Here is an 18,618-nt window from a genome sequence, read left to right as displayed (position 1 = left end):
GTTACCCGACTCTCGTTTTCCCGACGTAGCGATCAACAGAGTGATGGAGGAGGAGGAGGCGAGCGGAGGGCAGACGCCACAGAACGGAGAGCGAGGAGGAATCATGGGAGCAGATGGAGGAGGAGACTTGTCCTCCATCAACGCCATGATGTCAGCTGTGATGTCAGCGGCGGGGACCATCAACGGCGGAGGAGACGGAGGAAGAGAGAGCGGAGTCACCTCGGCCAACTCCTCCGCTGGGCCGTCGCCCAGGTGAGCGTTAACGCCGCCTGCTTTCTAGGAGTGACGGTGGAAACTGTTGCCACGGCGATGCTTGACTTTCTTCTTTTTCTTCTCTCGCCCCAAAGTCCCTCGCCAACCAAGTCGCTCACTGGGGCCATGAGAGCTCCGCCCGGCCGCAGCGCCCGACGCACACAGGTACACAAACGCACACACACGTATTCTTTGATTCTGATGTCCACAACTCACCTTCCTCTCCTCATCTCCTCTCCTCGTGTTTCCTTTTCCCTTGTCTCCTCTAACCTCTCCTGTTTCCTCCTCTACTTGTTTCCTCTCCATGTCTCCTTTCTTCGTCCTCTCTTTGTTTCGCTTCCTAGTCCCCTCTCCACTCGCTTACTTGCCAGATCACTGTGGCTCATTTCTTCTCTCCCATAATGCATTGCAGCATTCCACACTGCATCATCACTTCCTGTGACTGAAACAGGAAAAAGGGGAAGTGCTGTTTCCGCGTGTGTGTGAGCGTGTGTGTGTGTGTGAGCGTGTGTGTGTGTGTGAGCGTGTGTGTGCGTAAGTGTGTGTGTGCGTAAGTGTGTGTGTGCGTGTGTGTGTGTGTGTGTGTGTGTGTGTGAGCGTGTGTGTGCGTGTGTGTGTGTGTGTGTGTGTGTGTGTGTGAGCGTGTGTGTGTGTGTGAGCGTGTGTGTGTGTGTGTGAGCGTGTGTGTGCGTGTGTGTGTGTGTGTGTGTGCGTGTGTGTGTGTGTGTGTGTGTGCGGTCTTCAGAGACTCTGATAGTTTCATCTTCAGGTCAAACTGAGGCTGTTTATTGTCAACAAATCCCATAAAAACACGTCCACGTCCATCTCACGTCCTGTCTCTGTCCCTCTCTTATCACGGTCTAGTTTCCTGTCCTCTGAATGTGTGTTTTGTTTTTTAGGACACCAAAGACGAAAGCTCAGCTTTTATTTGTCCGCTCTGTGACAAGGACTGTCAAACACAGCACCAGCTCACCATGCACATCAGACAGGTAAATACTCACAGTACTACTACTAGTACTGCGTGTGTGGAGACGCTAAAAAGAACCGTAAGACGTCTGTGCTTCTGCAGTTTCATCAGCTATGCAGAAGACACAGATTTGACATTTACTGCCTAAATAAGTACTAAAAATACAACTAATGAAAGTACTTCTTTTGAAAGCACTCATTCTAATGCTCTGGCTTCTATATTCAACTACTGTTACTTGTTCGCGCTGCCGCATCTTCTCCCTTTAGATTGTGACTCGTACACAAAGTGTGATACTTAGCTGTTAGCTGTTAGCTCTATTATTTAATGATAATACTTTTGTTTTTATAGCGTTTTGAGACTCTTTACAAAGACGGTTATTCAACAGTTAGCTCAGTTATTGAGCCGGTAAAGATAGAGGCCTGTACTTGGCTGATAAAGTTCTAATGAGGACAGTGTGGAGCGTGTTTGACGTCCTGTCCTCACTGCAGCACAACGCTGACGCCGGAGCGACGGACCACTCCTGCAGCATCTGTGGGAAGTGCCTGAGCTCGGCCTCCTCTCTGGACCGACACATGCTGGTCCACAGCGGGGAGAGACCCTACAAGTGCAACGTCTGTGGGCAGACCTTCACCACCAACGGCAACATGCACAGGTACACGCACACAACACACCCCCCCCGTGTGACCCCGGGCACAGGAAGCCAGCGTTTAACCCGCTCCGAGGTCTCCCATGATGGAACGCAAGCGGGTCCGCAGTGTGAGTGTGTGTGTGTGTGTGTGTGTGTGGGGGGGGGGGGTTACACAGGAAGTGGGAAGATGACTTTAAACCATCCACACACTGAACAACGCCCAGTCCTTTATCAGTCAAGTCCAGCCTGTGTGCGTGTGTGTGTGCGTGTGTGTGTGCGTGCGTGCGTGTGTGTGCGTGTGCGTGTTGATGACATCACTACTGTGGGAGGGAGCCACAGCTCGTGCTCATCTAATTGGTTGAACGAGAGCTTCCCACAGGTGTGTTTTGAGGCGTTAATGAGTGCAACAGAGATAATCTGTGAGGTTGTTTGCGTCGTCGTCCGTCTCGTCACCGTCTCGTCTCTCTGGTGGAATGAGGACGGGTGGGCAGGACGGACCAGTTATCTTTCTGTTCAGCGGACAGAACTCTCCCGTCTGTTGAAAGACGTAGTAGATTGAAACTGAGAGACTTCGACATTTTATCATTTCATACTTAATCTTTATGATGTAGATGCGTTCTTTTTTTAGTTCATCTCTATTTAATGTATCGCTTTTATTGTGTAGCACTTTAAACGCTTGGGTCATATTGTGGTTTTATGAAGAATATTCTCAGATAGGTGGATGTAAATAATAATAATACTTTAGTTTTTTATAGCATTTTTCTTGGTATCCAGAGAAGCTTTACAAAGACAGACAAAAGAAACAAACTGAATATGTAGTTGAGTCTAAATCTAATTAGATTATTGTGATTTATTATTATTGATAATATATTATCTTAAATTATGACTCATGCTTTTTGTTTTTCAATTTAATTTTTCATTATTATTGTGATTGACATTATTATAATTATTTCATCTTCTATTATCATTATATATTATTATCCTTCTATATTTTTCTTATCATAGAAGGAATAAAAAATATATATTCTCAGTTATTATTTGCAATGTTATTCCTTTTAATACGTTGTCTGATTAATTATAATTAATAAATAAAAAGAGATAAAAACAATGTTATGAACATAATGGAATTGTAAAATTAATGCGCTTTCTAAATGACTGCAAACTGCAACAATGCTGTTTTTTATTTCTGTTCGATAGAATAAGTGGACTTTTTAAGAAAACACTTATTTTTTTTGTCCATTTTTTCAGACTCTAAAAACAAAAGTCTGTCTGAGGTGAAATCACTCGATCAATATCTGTATTGATCGCCACATTAAAAGCTCTTGATAAGGCGTCGTCTCACGAGTCGGCCTCTCGGCCTCCCGGCGGCTCTGTTGTGAGGGCCGGCTGGGCCCGGTTGCCATGGCGAGCCATCCCATTAGCCTATTATGGGCTGGCAGCGGTGTGCCTCGCTGTGATTGGCTCCCCGGTGCCGCCGGTGAGGAGGGAGGATGGTGGCTCAACGGCGCCGTCTGTGGTGATGCGGAGGAACTGCAAGGCCAGACGGGGAGCCACTGGTACTGTGACTGATAGTACTGCTCACAGTACGGTCCTGCATTACTAAAGACCCCACTGACTCACAACCTCATCGGCCTTATTTTGGACCTACGTGTTGAATATTCCTAAAAATGTAAAATGCTAAATAGTACTAGTACTATTTTAACAAGTAATTCTGCTACAACAACCACTACTACTGGCTGTACTTATACTGCTGCGCTGCATGGCTGCTTGTATTAGTAGTACTGCTGGTACTACTAATACTTCTGTTGAGGTCAAAGTGTATTTAGAACTTTTTGCAGATTGTTCTCATGTGAGATAAATATTCTTTGCAGACAGTAATGAATCTATGAGTAGTAGTATTTTAAATAAACGTATATTTCTCGTGTGCGTGCGTTTGTGTGTGCGTGCGTGTGTGTGTGCGTGCGTGTGTGTGTGTGTGTGTGTGTGTGTGCGTGCACTCATATTCTGAGTTGAGCAGCTGTTGGCGACTCAGTCGTCACACAGCAGGTTTGTGTCTCTGCTGACTCGCCGTGTTTCCTGCTCTCTGATTGGTCGGTTCAGGTGGTCACAGTACAGTTTAGGCCCAGAAGACTTTGCCCTCTCACTCTGTCGTTGTCCCGCCTCGTCCTCCTTCTCTGACCTGATTGGTTAATACACATTTTTTTGTCAGATGGTCTCAGATCTGCTGACTGTGTCAGGACCTCTTATGGGCGTCCAGCCTGCTGCCTGTTGGGTCCTAATAATAGATGATATCATCAGTCCCACCTCCTATCTGCCCTCTCTCCTCCTTCCCTTGTTTCCTCTTCCCTTGCTTCCTCTCCTCTTCCACTCACATCCTCTCCCTTGCTCTCATCTCCTTCTCTGCTGGGTTTTATTTCTCTTTCTCTCCCCTCTTGTCCTTCATTCCCTTCCTCCTTTCCAGTGTTTCCCTGCCATTATAACACAGACCCCCCCCCCCCCCGAAGTAGTAAACCTCTCCTTGACTGAGCTTTGAAGAAAGTAAAATGTTTCAAAAAGTATAACTGGGATTTGGATGTTGAGGAGTACCACAACCTCTGACCTTTGACCCCCTGACCCCCCCACCCAGACACATGAAGATCCATGAAAAGGACCCGGCCAGCGGCCTGCTCCCCCTCAGCCCCCCGTCCCCCAACAAGCGCCGCCGTCCGTCCGTCAAGAGGAGGCAGAGTCCAGAGGAGGAGATGGGGGAGGAGCCTCCCAGCAAGAAGGTAGAGACCCGCCCACATCTGCTGCTGCCGCGGCGGCTGCACAGACAGTGGTGTTAATGTGTGTGTGTGTGTGTGTGTGTGTGTGTGTGTGTGAGGTGGTGGAGGAGGCGAGCGCGGTGGAGGCCGTGGCTGGAGTCCGAGGAGTCGAGGAGGAGCTGCTGCCGTGTCCCATATGCTTCAAGACGTGCAACTCCAGGCTGGAGCTGGACACACACATGGACACACACCCCGACACGGCACTGAGGTACTAAACGTATCAACCTTAACACAATCATATTATCTTAGAAAAACACTGAAGTACTCGAAGTACATTATACTCATAATACTTATGATCACATCACATGTCATTTATCTGACGCTTTTATCCAAAGCGACTTACAATAAGAACATTTCAACCATAAGGAAACAAACTGAGAAGAACAAGAAACAAGAAGGTGTGATTTCATCAAATAAGCCAGTTTACAACTTGCTGTAGATAAGAACCATTATAAGTCCAATGTAAGTGCTGCAGTTAGTTAGTGTGTTAGTGGAGGTAGAGTCTGAAGAGGTGTGTCTTTAGTCTGAAGATGTGAAGCTCTCTGTGGTCCTGATGTCTTCAGAGACCTCCTTCCACCATTTAGGAGCAGGACAGCAAAGAGTGGAGATCTAGTCGAGTGTTTTGCTCTCAGTGAGGAGGAACAAGCAGTTTATCACATGCAGAGCGGAGAAGGGTTGAGGGTGGGTTTCTTCAGGAGAGGGTTAACTCTTGCCTCCTTCAGAGATTTGGGAAAACAGCCAGATAACAGATGATTGTTGATGAGACGGGTGAGGAAAGGAAGAAGGTCAGGAGCGATAGATTGTAGAAGATGTGATGGAATGGGGTCAAAGGGCAGGTGGTGACGGGCAGAGGTTACTAGGGTGAGAACTTGGTTAGGAGACGGGGGGGGGAGGAGGGAAGTGAGCGTATGAAGGGTGGAGGAGGGAAGTGAGCGTATGAAGGGTGGAGGAGGGAAGTGAGCGTATGAAGGGTGGAGGAGGGAAGTGAGCGTATGAAGGGTGGAGGAGGGAAGTGAGCGTATGAAGGGTGGAGGGTGGAGGAGGGAAGTGAGCGTATGAAGGGTGGAGGGTGGAAGTGAGCGTATGAAGGGTGAAGGAGGGAAGTGAGCGTATGAAGGGTGGAGGAGGGAAGTGAGCGTATGAAGGGTGGAGGGTGGAGGAGGGAAGTGAGCGTATGAAGGGTGGAGGGTGGAAGTGAGCGTATGAAGGGTGAAGGAGGGAAGTGAGCGTATGAAGGGTGGAGGGTGGAGGAGGGAAGTCAGCGTATGAAGGGTGGAGGGTGGAGGAGGACTGGGGGGTTTGAGCAGGTTGGAGGAGCAAAAGAAGAACTTGAGATGGAGGAGGTGAATAAAGAGGGAGGAGGTGATGGAGTGAAGCTCAGTTTAAAGAGGACAACGTGATAAGTCACAGAAGAAGAAGAGGGTTCACGACGCGCTCGGCTGCTCCTCGTTTCCATGACAACACCCCCCCCCCCCCCCCCAAAAAGAGACGCAGTCCGTCTCCATGGCAACTAAACTCCTCTGAAGATTGAAATAAAGGTTTGTCGGTTGGGGATAAAACTAAGAACAATTCTAGGAGGACGGCAGCAGGACGAGATGAGCTCGACGTGGAAGAAGACGAGGAGATTTAGCTGTAAATCCTCACTAATCAGGCGGTAAGAGGATCTGAGGGAGAGAGAAGCTAATGCTAACTAGTTAGCATAGCTCAACACTGTTGAACCTCCGCGCGGTGTTTTCACTCCGGGGGAAGAGACGGTGCGTTCACACCTAAAGCGAAGTGGATTTCGGCCCAGCGGTTTTGTTTCGCTTCATTCGCGCCTGAAGGGGGCGGGGCTTATCTCCGCCACGTGTCTCCGTAGAGACACTTATCGTTTCCACCGCGACAATAAACCGCCACTATTTCTGCCCTTTATTCGTTGTGTGAATTACACAAGCGTTGGAAACCGCAGACGGTGTCGTGTTCGGGTTCATGAGGTCAGCGACTCCAGGAAGCGCGTCTGGATGGCCGCGGCGTGCAGGCTGCTTCAGGCGGACCAGCAGCCGGTCCGATGACCTGCTGTGTGTCTGTTACACACAAACTGACCTACAGGCGTCCAGTCTGTGTGTCTAGCTGTTTAATAACGCGTCTTCACGCTGTGGCAGCAGGGCGGCGGTGATGACGAGCGGAGCGTCTGATTGGCTTTCGCCAGACAAAGAGAGATTTACACGCGCCGGCCGTTTAAAATTGGCCTCCTTGTCGCGTCTGTGCGTTGACTTTACGTGGAATCACTGCTGCTCTCCGATTGGTCGACTGCGCATCACTTCATTCATAAAACCAGGAAGGACTAATAAATGACCTCATCATGACAGACGCCGTCAGTAACCAATCACACAAATGCAGGATATGAACCTCAACCCCCCGTGGTGTGTTTTGCAGGTGTGACCTATGCTGCCTGTCCTTCCGGACTCACCGGGGGATGTTGCGTCACAACGCGGCGGTGCACGACCTCCTCCCCCAGGACCCGAGCGGGCGCCCCTTCATCCAGAGCAACCCCTCCATCCCCACCGGCTTCAACGACCTGGCCTTCATCGACTTCTCCTGCAAGAAGTTCGCTCACATCGCACAGGTACCGCTCGCACAGCGCCGCGCACCCTCCAACCACGGCGTGGGGGTTTTAGGGGCGGAGCTAAAGCAGGCTCTTCCTCCGCCCCTCCTGCAGGTCTGGTGTGAGACGAACCTCCGTCGCTGCATCAGCAAGTTCCACCGGTTTGTCTGCGACTGCTGCGACCGAGCCTTCCCCCTCCGCTCAGCGCTGGACCTCCACAAGAGCACCTCCCACTCCCACGCCGCCATCACGCAGCAGGAGGACGGGGTCAAAGGGCAGGAGGAGGAGGGCGGAGCTGCAGAACACACCGTCGACAGTCTGCGTGTCAAGGAAGGAGTCCCGCCCCCACAGCAGGACCACTTCCTGGGGGCGCTCGGCCTCAGCCACGTTTCTAAGGTTTCTGTGGTCTTAATTTTCAAAATAAAAGCGTGCTGCTCCTCTGTGGACATGAGAAGGAACCGTTCTTCGATCCGCGCGTTCTCCTCTCATGGCGCCACGTTTGTTTCCTCAGGTGAAGTCTGGGCCCACGGACGACGAGATCCACCAGGCGCACCTGGACAGCATCAAGGTGATCCACGTGGAGCCGCCCTCCTCCAGCCTGCCCCAGGAGCCCGCCTCCGCCTACCTGACGGGGGGCCTGACCCTGGGAGGCCTGGCGGGCCCCGCCTCCGCCCTGCAGGGCCTCTCGCAGATGGACGCCATGAGCCTGCTCTCCCTGCAGCCCTTCCAGACGGGCTTCCTGCTGCACCCCGACGGCGGCGGTGCCGCGACCACCGCCTCGTCCGGGTTCAAGCCCGGGGAGGTGGGCGGGGCCATGGAGCTGGCCAACATCCAGCAGATCCTCAACGTGGCGAGCGCGGCGCAGAGTCAGATGGGGCTGACGCTGCCGCCTCTGGCCAAAGCCCCCGGGTTCCCCGGAGGTCAAGGTGGGTGTCGACCTGGAAGCTGCCAATCATTCCGTTGGCCAATCGATTTGACGTTTGGTTGTTTTTCCTCCAGGTCAAGCCCAGGGTCAGAAGTCAATGCCCCCGTTGAAGCCTAAACCCCCCATCACGCCTCGCTGCAGCCTCACGGCGACGACGCCCCCCCCGCTCCAGAGCTCCCAGCAGGCCTCACTGGGCTGCATCAGCCCCAGCCTGCCGCCCCCCAACCCGGCCCTCTTCAAAACGCCGTCCTCCTCCTCCTCCTCCTCCTCTTCCTCTTCTTCGGCCGGGACCGGAGGGCAGCTGGATGCGGAGTGCGACTCGCCGCCAGACTCCACCCCGGCGGTGCACGAGGAGGCGGGGCTTAGTGGGAGAAAGCCAGGCACCAAGGGGGGCGGCAACGCCGGCTCGGCCAAAGGCCTGTTCCCCTGCCGGTTCTGCGACCAGGTGTTCTCCTTCTCCGGCGTGCTGCAGGCGCACATGCGCTTCCACCTCGGCATCCTGCCGCACCAGTGCAACATCTGCGACTACGTGGCGCCCGACAAAGCCACGCTGATCCGGCATCTGCGGACGCACAGCGGCGAGCGGCCCTACGTCTGCCGCGTGTGCCACTACCCCTTCACCGTGAAGGCCAACTGCGAGCGCCACCTCAGGAAGAAGCACGCCAAGACCTCCAGGAAGGAGATCGAGAAGAACATCAAGTACATCACCTCCACCATCACGGCCAACCTCGCCGCCACCACCCAGGACACGGAGACGGGCTGCGCCGGGGCCGAGACCACGTGCCGGTTCTGCGGCGAGGACCTGAAGAACTACCGGGCGCTGCAGATCCACCTGCGCACGCACAACGGCTGCCAGCGGAAGCCCTTCGAGTGCCGGCGCTGCGGCGCCGCTTTCCTGGCCAAGCGCAATTGCATCCACCACCTGCTGAAGCAGCACCCCGAGGTGCAGGAGCGGGAGATCGAGGACCACATCGCCACGCTGCTGCCCGCCGGCGCCGCCTCTGCCCGGGCGGCTCCGGCCAGTCAGACCAACGGGATCGGTCAGGCGCTGCACGCCGTGAAGCTGGAGGAGCTGGCCAACGCCGTCTACGCAGCCGAGCCGGACCAGCCGCTGGACTTCTCCGCTAAGGGGCGCGGCGGAGGCGGCGCCGGGACTTCCGCTAGCGGCAGCAGCGGCGGGTGCAGCCTGCCGGGGTCACCCGGGGTCAAACTGGAGAGCGTCTCGCCCAGCTTCGACAGCTGCGCGCCGGACCAGCCCATCGACCTGTCGGTGCCCAGCAGGAGGCCCAGGAGGGAGATCAAGGTGGAGCCCAGCGTGGAGCAGCAGGCTCTCGCTCCGTCCAAGGAGGACGCGGCGGCGCTGCCTCCGCTGCACCCCCACCCCCAGCTGGGCTGCTACCAGCTCCCGCCGGGATCCACCCCTCCCCCGGCCTCCCTCGCCAGCTCCACCCGGGCTGCACGCCTCAAACCGCTGCTGCCCAAGCCGGCCTCCACCTCGCCCGCCGCCCTCAAGGAGCTCCCCCCACTGGCCTCCATCGCTCAGATCATCAGCTCCGTGTCCGGGGCGCCGGACCTACTGAAGAGGGAGGAGCCAAAACCGCCGGTCATCGCTTCCTGTCCGGCCAGCGCGGCCGCCGAGGCTCCGGAGACGCCGGCGGCCGCGGAGACGCAGAGCGAGGAGACGCCGGAGGGACCGGCCAGGTCTGAGAGCGCCACCAATGATCCTAATCAATCACTTTTTAAAATGATTCTAAATAATACAAATCAACACAATATTTAAAAAATGAAACTGTTTTTATAGTTTGAATCTTTCATTAATTGATATTAACTCTATATATTTGCTTAGAATCAGAAACATTCATTCTAATTGTATTTTCTTTAGTCTCTTTAGAAGCCCTCTACAAATATATCAATTAAAACAATATTGATTTCTTTTTCTTTTCTTTTCGTTGATCTGAATCAAATAAAATCAGTTATGAACTATAAAATAAGTAGAATGTAACAATGAACAAAGGTTCTTTCGGTAAACGCTTCCTGGTTCTACCACCGGGGGCGCCGCAGCACCACGAGTAAGACGCGCCTTGTTCCTCCTCTCGCCCGGCAGGAAGCGGTCCAGGAAGAAGGCGCCCGTGAAGGAGAAGGCCGTCGCCATCGATCTGGAGTCCAGCGGCGAGTTCGCCAGCGTGGAGAAGATGCTCGCCACCACCGACGCCAACAAGTTCAGCACCTACCTGCAGAGCGGCGCCGCGGAGCTGGGGGGCCGGCGAGGTGAGGGGGGTCCCTTCAGAATAAGAGCTGTTAGAATCCACGAAACACTGAGGAAAGGTTCAGCTTCAGTGCTTCCTTTACTAGCTCCCTCAGCATAGGAAACATCGGACCTTCCTTGACGAAAGGAAAGGAAACACCACGGCTGTCGTTTCCTAGCTCCTTGTGAACTCTCCTTCACACTTCTCCTTGACCCTGTGGCGTTTTCGACAGAGATTGAGGAGAAGTGAGGAGCATTAGGAGGTTGTTTTGAACCTCCTTTCTCCCTGTGCACAGTCGTAGACCGACCCGGAGGAGGCAAGGAGGAGAAGGAGGGAGGAGCCAGGGAGGAGGTGAAGCCGGCCTCCGTGGGGCCGCAGTCCAAAGGGAAGAAGAACGCGTACTCCAACTCGGTGCAGAAGATGACCTGCCCCTTCTGCCCCCGCGTGTTCCCCTGGGCCAGCTCGCTGCAGAGGCACATGCTGACGCACACGGGTAAGCACACGCACACGCACTATTCAAACCGCTTCAGATCCTTTCACTTAAAACAAGAAAACCTAAAAAAACAGAGTAGAAGTTGTGCATCAGATTCATCAGGTGACCCTCTGGAGGGCCCCAGCCCTTATGTTGGGAACCACCGGACTCATCAAAGCGCCTATCAAGTAGTTCAGCCGCCTCGGCAGTAACGCGTGTGCATCAGACCGAGAGCTTCTTGCATCACTTTAACACCCGTTTGTAAATAATGACCTCTGACTTCATCCCGAAAAGCGCCCAGGAAGTTTATTTTCAAAATAAAAGCGTCCCATCGCTCCTCAGGTCAGAAACCGTTCCCGTGTCCCAAGTGCGACGCCTTCTTCTCCACCAAATCCAACTGTGAGCGCCACCTGCTGAGGAAGCACGGCGTGACGCACCGCACGCTGCGGCGCAACGGCGCCCTCGGCAAGAAGGACGGGGACGAGGGGTCGCACGAGAGCGCAGGTGAATAACATTAGATGTTATCAGTCACCCGTCAGCGAAAGGATCTCTTTCTTCCGTTATGATAATAGTAATTGAGGCGATGCTAAACGATGAATCATTCCCGTTGGAAACATCCGATGAATCCGCCTGGTTTGATTCGTCCCGCTGATCGATAATTGCTGGTTTTAATTCAGAGAGCCAGTCGGAAACGGAGCAGATGGCTCCAGAAGCTCAAGACCTCAGCAGCGTGAACACCTCCACAGACTCAGGCTCCGCCCCCACGCCGGAGAGCCCCGCCCCCTCAGACCAACAGGAGGGGGATTCGGCGCAGTCGAGCCCCGCCCACAAAGCCAGCCGCAGTGAGTCCGTCCAAATAAAAAGAGGAATAATCGATTGGTTCTGATTAATAAGAGTGAATCTGAAATGTTAACAAGTTTAGCAAGAAAATAGTCGAATAGCCGATGAGCACAAAGCAGAGGTGTTAAAGTTACTTCAGTAAACATTTAGAGTATTTCTACTTTACTGGAGTGTTTTTCTGATGACTTTGTACTTTCTGCTCCTTACATTTTAAAAACAGACTCGTTTCATTCGTCGTTCAGAACCAGCAGATGAGAGAAATCTAAACATTTAGCGTTCAGACAGCGACATGCAGATCTCATGTACCGTGATGAACGGGACGCGGCGCTGGAATAACGTGACGTGTGTCTTAATGCGGCTACAAAGGAACACAAAGGGATTCGGTATTTGCTCATAAGGATGTTTTGATAAGTTATAACCACCATAATAAGACGGGTGCCCCCCCCCCCCCCCACATTGTTTTCCCCTTACTTTACTTTTACTTTGATACTTAAGTTTTAAAACCAGTACTTTTATAATTTTACTTTAGTATAAAGCTTAGTATTTTAAACCCGAGTATCTATACTTCTGCTTGAGTAATGTGACATTTGACACCTCTGGCATTTAAACTCCGGCTTCCTGTATTTTAGTTTACTTTTAGGACGTTTACTGCTATTGGACATTTAGGCTCTGAAAGACGCATGTACGGTGTTAAACATGTTAAACGTTGAGTAACACCAGTCAGGTCCCACATGTGTCTTTGTTCTACTAGTTTACTACTGAGATGTTCCGCTCTGCAGGTTGCAGCCCGAGTGCAGAGCAGCTGGAGTCGGACGCCACGGAGCAGCAGGGGGCGCCAGAGGCCGGAGGGTCACCTGGAGCGCAGCCTCCACAGAGCAGCAAGGTACCGCAGACGTCTATGAGGACACGACTTATTCCCTCAGTAAACACCAGTGTCGTCATAATAACGTAACCCGCACTCTGCGTCCCGCTTCTCTCTCCTCAGGTGGATAACGCCGCCGCCGCCGACGATGACGATTGCCATAGCAACAAGAGTCTGGACCTGAACTTCGGCAAAAAGCTTATTGACTTCAAGCTCTCCGCGTCCTCGGGGCCGGCTCAGGAGGAGCAAGCCCCCCAACCGGCGCCCTCCTCCTCCTCAGAGAGCCAGGAGAAGGAGAAAGGAGCCTCCTCCTCCTCCTCCTCCTCCTCGCTGTCCGGCAGCCCGGCGTTGAAACAGCAGCCGGAGTACAAACACGTGTGTCGCGTGTGCAGGAAGAGTTTCCGCTACGCCACCACGCTCGCTCGTCACGAGAGGGCGCACCTCTCCGAGGAGACGCCGCAGGAGGAGAACTCGCCGGGCAAAGAGGAGTCGACGGAGGGCGATGCCGGCCAACCGGCGGAGGAGAAAGAGGAGCTGGAAGACGCAGGAGGCGAGAGCGAAGGAGGGGAGAGCGGGGAGTCCGAGGAGGAAGAGGACGAAGAGGAGGAGGAGGAGGAGGAGAAGAAGGGGGAGGAGAGGAGCGACGAGGAGGCGTCGGAACCAAAGAGTTTAGAAGGAGGAGAGGCATCGGGGAGGCGGCTGGACAAGAGAAAGAAGATTTGTAACGTCTGTGGAAAAAGATTCTGGTCTCTGCAGGATTTAACCAGACACATGAGGTCGCACACAGGTACTTATATTATATATGTTATATATGTTATATAAATTATATTATATTATATATGTTATATAAATTATATATTATTATATATGTTATATAAATTATATTATATTATATATGTTATATAAATTATATATTATTATATATGTTATATAAATTATATTATATATTTTATTTAAATTATATTATATAAATTATATATATTATATAAATTATATTCTATATATTTCTTAAAGCGTTTATTTCAGTACAGATATGTTTGTTCATATCAGTGTTTTACAATTTTCTTTTAAGTTTTTAATCATTTCTTTATTATTCGTCCCTCTCAAATAACACAGGTGAGCGGCCCTACAAGTGTCAGACCTGCGAGCGGACCTTCACCCTGAAGCACAGTCTGGTCCGGCACCAGAGGATCCACCTGAAGCCGCGCGGCGCCGACGGAGCCTCGGCCGCCGCGGACGACGCCAGCGAGGACGGAGACTCCTGCGCGCCGACCCCGCCCTCCACCTGCCCGCCCTCGGAGAATGAGAGCGAGTGTGGTTCCGGCGTCGCCGCCATCAAGGGGCTGGAGGGGGGGGATGATGAGGAGGAGGAGGAGGAGGACGAGGAAGAAAACCCAGAAAAACAAGCCGGGGCAGATTCAGAGCCGCCAGCAAGCGAGACGTCTGAGGAGCGGCCGCCCCCCCCCGCCGACCCGACCCCCGGCCAACAAGCTACTGACACAAAGACATCTACTACGCCCGACTCCGTCTCCAAAGACCCCCCCTGCCCCGCCCACTCGTCCTCCTCCAGCCCTCCTCCACGGGACCTCATGCAGGGGCTACTGGAGATCCACGCCAAGCCCCCCCTCCCGGAGCCCGCCCTGCCCAACGTAGAGGCTCCTCTGGTGGGGGCGGACTGAGGGACCCCCGCCCCCCCAACACCACCACAGTGCCATTCGGCGGAGAGACGCTACACCCGGTGAAGCAGGATGATGAGAGCATCCTTGTTCAGAAGTGCCTTACTACTAGCCCCCCCCCCCCCGGGGGGCGGATTCTTTTTAGCTTTTTACCAACAACACGATTTGCATTATTTCTTTTCCCGTGCGCGGTAATCTATAATAAAATAAAAAGTATAAAGTTATGATTTACTGTTTTGTTTGAGGATTGATGATCAACGTCAGAGTTTATTTCTTGTGTAATTGAATCGCGGCGCCGTCTCTTCAGACGGCAGACTAATGAGTGATTGGGTGGGCTTTTGTTTTTCGTCCGCGACCCACCAGACGTATTGAGACATTTTTTTTTGCATAAAATCGAACTGGTCTTGAGCCAGTTCCACCAGCAATGCCCCCCCCCCCCCCCCCGGGGGGCTGTGTGATACGACAAAGGAAGCTTTTTTTGTAACTGGAAGAAACTCACAACCACCACCAGAAAACGTGTCCACGGACTTGTCCAAGTGGCATCTTTGTGAGAACCCTGGAGGGGGGGTCGGGGGGGGGGGGGGGGGGCAGTTAGAGAGTGTTGATCAGTTTGTGTTGTCGCCATGTTGTTTCTTTTTTAATCGATCACACTTTTGATGCCTTCACCCCGTCAGTGCGTGTCGATCTCATTCATAATCATTCTCAGTTGCAGAGACGTGAACATTTGGCTACGACGAGTATTTTGTGTTCGATTATCAGTGATATTTAGGTGTAGGGAGGGGAATTCTTTTTTTGTGGATATTTTCTTTAACTGAACAAATCCATTTTCTGTGTGTGTGTGTGTGTGTGTGTGTGTGTGAGTGTGAGAGAGACTTCCACCTGTCTCCTATCATCGCCCCTAGTGTTCATTAAGGTTTATTACAGGGCCTCAAAGAGTGCTAACGTCTTTCCGCGGCTATCACTTTAGCCAGGTTCAGTTTACCTCAACTTCTGCTTAACTGCAACCATTAAAGGACCAGCTTGTCTGGTTATTTTAAGTCGTACGTCTTCCTGTGTGGGGCTAGCCATAGCTCATTTCCTGCTAGCCCCATTTCCACAATGAGAGCGGAATTAGAGCCAGCCGGGGCTAAACTCCCTGGTTTCGCTTCACACACAGCTAGCCAAAGCTAACTAAGCAGCTTACCGGGGCTAGCTGTGTATCAACATTAGCAATGGCTATGTCATTTATAGCCTGGGTTAGCGCAATGAGCCTACACAGACCGTTTATATGAGGGATAGCAGCTAGCAGTTGTTAGTAGCTTGTCATTGCTAAACAAACTCCAGTCATAGTCGCAAAGAAGCTAACTAGGAACATTTAAAAAAAACAGACAAGTTAACCAACCCACCAATGCCTTAACCCGCTTAATTTCCCCTGTACAGCCAGTTAGTCCCAGCCAGCTCTTAGCATTAGGCTAAGCATTAGGCACACCACAGTCACTAGCTAGCCAGTTGATCACGCTAACACACAGCAGCAGGTCACGCTGGGCTCCTTCAGTATTAATCTCAGCATCTTGAGTTGGCATCGTCTTCCATGCTAACGTTCTTATCAGGAGACTTAGCGTAGCGCTTTCCTGTCTAGCCAGAAGAAATGTTCGACTACGCAACAAGTACCTTTATTTTATTAATAAACTCCGAAACCTTAAAGGCTTCTTATAGATTTGGCGGTAGAGACAATCAGTCGTGATTATGAACATTCTTTTTAAACAAAATCCCTCGTAGACGGAGCAGGAGGGCGGGGAGGGATGAATGGAGGGATGAATGGAGGGATGAATGGGTGGATGAATGGAGGGATGAAAGGGTGGATGAATGGAGGGATGAATGGGTGGATGAATGGGTGGATGAATGGAGGGATGAATGGAGGGATGAATGGGGGATGAATGTGGATGAATGGGTGGATGAATGGAGGGATGAATGGGTGGATGAATGGAGGGATGAATGGGTGGATGAATGGAGGGATGAATGGGTGGATGAATGGGTGGATGAATGGAGGGATGAATGGAGGGATGAATGGGGGATGAATGTGGATGAATGTGGATGAATGGGTGGATGAATGGAGGGATGAATGGGGGATGAATGTGGATGAATGGGTGGATGAATGGAGGGATGCATGGAGGGATGAATGGGTGGATGAATGGGTGGATGAATGGAGGGATGCATGGAGGGATGAATGGGTGGATGAATGGGGGGATGAATGGGTGGATGAATGAGGTTGAGGGTTCCTGAACTGTTACCAGGCACAAGGTGAAGGGGGTTATTCCAGCCCAACCGAACAGTTCTGATCACTTATTGATCCTGATATCATGACCCGGGGGGGGAACCGTGTGTGTGAATTTTCTTTGAAGAATATTGCATTGTTTTTCTTGTACATTTCCTTTTTTACATATATATATAAAGCAATGTCATAATCACAAACAAACGGAACCTCAGTGGCTCATAATAGAACTGTAATGCAGCGACGACGTCTGCTGTGAAACTGGCACTAACTTCCAAAACTTCTATTAAGCTCCTTGCACCACGCCGGTGGAACGTCCCAACGCGCCATGGAGCGAGCAGATTGGACTCAAAGATTTAAATAATAAGAACAATTTCTCTGAATACGGAGTGCTTTTACCTCTTCATTCTGCTTTGTCTTAGCAGCTAATGCTACCTGCTAAGCAGTGCAAAACACGATAAACGTTCCAGAACAATCCCAAAATGATATATTTCATTGGATATTGCAGAATGAACATCCATCTAACTCGATTTAAGCAGCAGACATAAAGCACGACGTTGGAGCTGAAAACTAAAAACATCACGTTTCCCTTTTTTAAAAAGTTCGTTAAACCTCCGGAAATATTTTGAATTGTTTCAGCAGCTGTAAGTCACATCTGCCAGAGCTAGAACAGGCGTTAGCTTGGTTGCGAGCGGGACTAAACGTTGGTTAGCATTGTGGAAACGGTTTGCTAATGGGCGTCGTTAGCATCCTGACGGTAACGTCTAGTTTATTGAAGTCAAATCATTATATTTTTCCACAAAATTAATTGACAACAAAAAATTGCCTGGTGGCTCAAAACTGCTGAAACAACGAAACGAGTCGTTGATTATGAAGTTTCACAAACTCTCCACTGTTCCGTTATCTGTGCGTCCCTCGGCTGTGTGTGCGTGTGTGTGTGTGTGTGTGTGTGTGTGTCTGTGTGTGTCTGTGTGTGTGTGTGTGCGTGTGTGCGTGTGTGTGCGTGTGCGTGTGTGTGTGTGTGTGTGCGCGCGCAGCCATATGAATACTGGACTTCCATTCGAATGCACATGGACTGTTTTTAATTGTATTTATTTGGAGCCCAGGTGTGTGAATGCGTGTGTGTGACTAGTTTGAGAAGAAGCCATGTATTAAATATCACATTGATGCTGCAGAACTGTTTTGAGGAGCTGGTGGTTTGTTGAGTAGCAATAAGAATCCCTCTGAATCCAAAATAAAGCTTTATGTAGATTTACTGTTTATGCGAACGACTGGGTTTCTTGTTGGTTTTAGTTTGGCTGAGAAATGATTGTTTTTTTGGTGTCTCTTTTTTCTCCCGGACACACAAATGTTTATAAAACTGTGAAATCCATTGTGTTCAGTTAGGGTGAGTTTAGGTTAGTTTGTTTTTCTGCATGTTAATCTAATTTCAATTTAGGATGATTTTTCTCCATTTCTTCTTGCGCTACACACATAGAAATGTGTGTGTGTATATGTGTGTGTATATGTATGTGTATATATATAAATATATAAATACACGTGTATATATACATGTATATAATCTCGCTCTCAGGGTCTTTCACAAATCCATAATTCAAAAATTCTGTGTTCTTTTTTCCTGAGTTGCAACTTGTTTCCACGTGCTGATTATTTTGTCTTTTTTTTAATAATAACTCAGACCTGTCAATCAATCACTACATTTAGCACTTGACTGTGAACTCAACGCCTAACAAAAAGACGTTTTGATTAATGCCGGAATATGACATTTCCCCCCCCCCCCCGTGGTTCATACATGACCTCCTGTCTGGGTTGGGGTCAGAGTTCAAAGGGAAAGACCAGAGAGGAGACACACAGATGCTGAACCTCAATCAGAAAACAAGCATTAACACACAATCACCTGCAGAAGGTTTCCTCTCTGGTTGCTTCCTTCCTCGCTCCCTCGTCTCCTCCCCTTGCTGTTTGTAAAATATAACAGCGTTTCACAAAGTCAAGAGATGTAAACTTGTTCTGTATTCAACCCAATAAGAAAAAGCAATAAAGATTATATTAAGGAAATGTGTGGGAATTAAATGCTGTTGTTGTTTTGTCTTTTACTTTTTATTTTATCAAGA

At 50.8% G+C, this 18,618-nt stretch overlaps 1 protein-coding gene across 4 annotated transcripts in view; it reads left to right on the top strand.

Moving 5' to 3' along the window:
- The window catches only part of rreb1a (ras responsive element binding protein 1a), a 39,400-nt gene extending 20,838 nt beyond the window's left edge, over window positions 1-18,562 (top strand). For all 4 annotated transcript variants that reach the window (XM_078096401.1, XM_078096400.1, XM_078096402.1 and 1 more), the window contains 17 exons: window positions 30-252; window positions 348-417; window positions 1,152-1,241; window positions 1,708-1,871; window positions 4,474-4,615; window positions 4,711-4,859; window positions 7,067-7,256; window positions 7,350-7,631; window positions 7,747-8,161; window positions 8,235-9,861; window positions 10,265-10,428; window positions 10,702-10,899; window positions 11,221-11,382; window positions 11,556-11,720; window positions 12,498-12,601; window positions 12,704-13,367; window positions 13,697-18,562. In XM_078096401.1, the coding sequence (XP_077952527.1) occupies window positions 30-252; window positions 348-417; window positions 1,152-1,241; window positions 1,708-1,871; window positions 4,474-4,615; window positions 4,711-4,859; window positions 7,067-7,256; window positions 7,350-7,631; window positions 7,747-8,161; window positions 8,235-9,861; window positions 10,265-10,428; window positions 10,702-10,899; window positions 11,221-11,382; window positions 11,556-11,720; window positions 12,498-12,601; window positions 12,704-13,367; window positions 13,697-14,259 (5,372 nt within the window). In that variant the 3' untranslated portion in view covers window positions 14,260-18,562. The remainder of the gene's footprint in view (window positions 1-29; window positions 253-347; window positions 418-1,151; window positions 1,242-1,707; window positions 1,872-4,473; window positions 4,616-4,710; window positions 4,860-7,066; window positions 7,257-7,349; window positions 7,632-7,746; window positions 8,162-8,234; window positions 9,862-10,264; window positions 10,429-10,701; window positions 10,900-11,220; window positions 11,383-11,555; window positions 11,721-12,497; window positions 12,602-12,703; window positions 13,368-13,696) is intronic.
- Window positions 18,563-18,618: the final 56 nt, after the last annotated feature.

Source organism: Gasterosteus aculeatus, chromosome 21 (assembly GCF_964276395.1).
Source record: "Gasterosteus aculeatus chromosome 21, fGasAcu3.hap1.1, whole genome shotgun sequence".
Classification (NCBI taxonomy): domain Eukaryota; kingdom Metazoa; phylum Chordata; class Actinopteri; order Perciformes; family Gasterosteidae; genus Gasterosteus; species Gasterosteus aculeatus.
The sequence above is the reverse complement of the archived record's forward strand: the minus strand, read 5'-3'. Positions and strand labels throughout refer to the sequence as shown.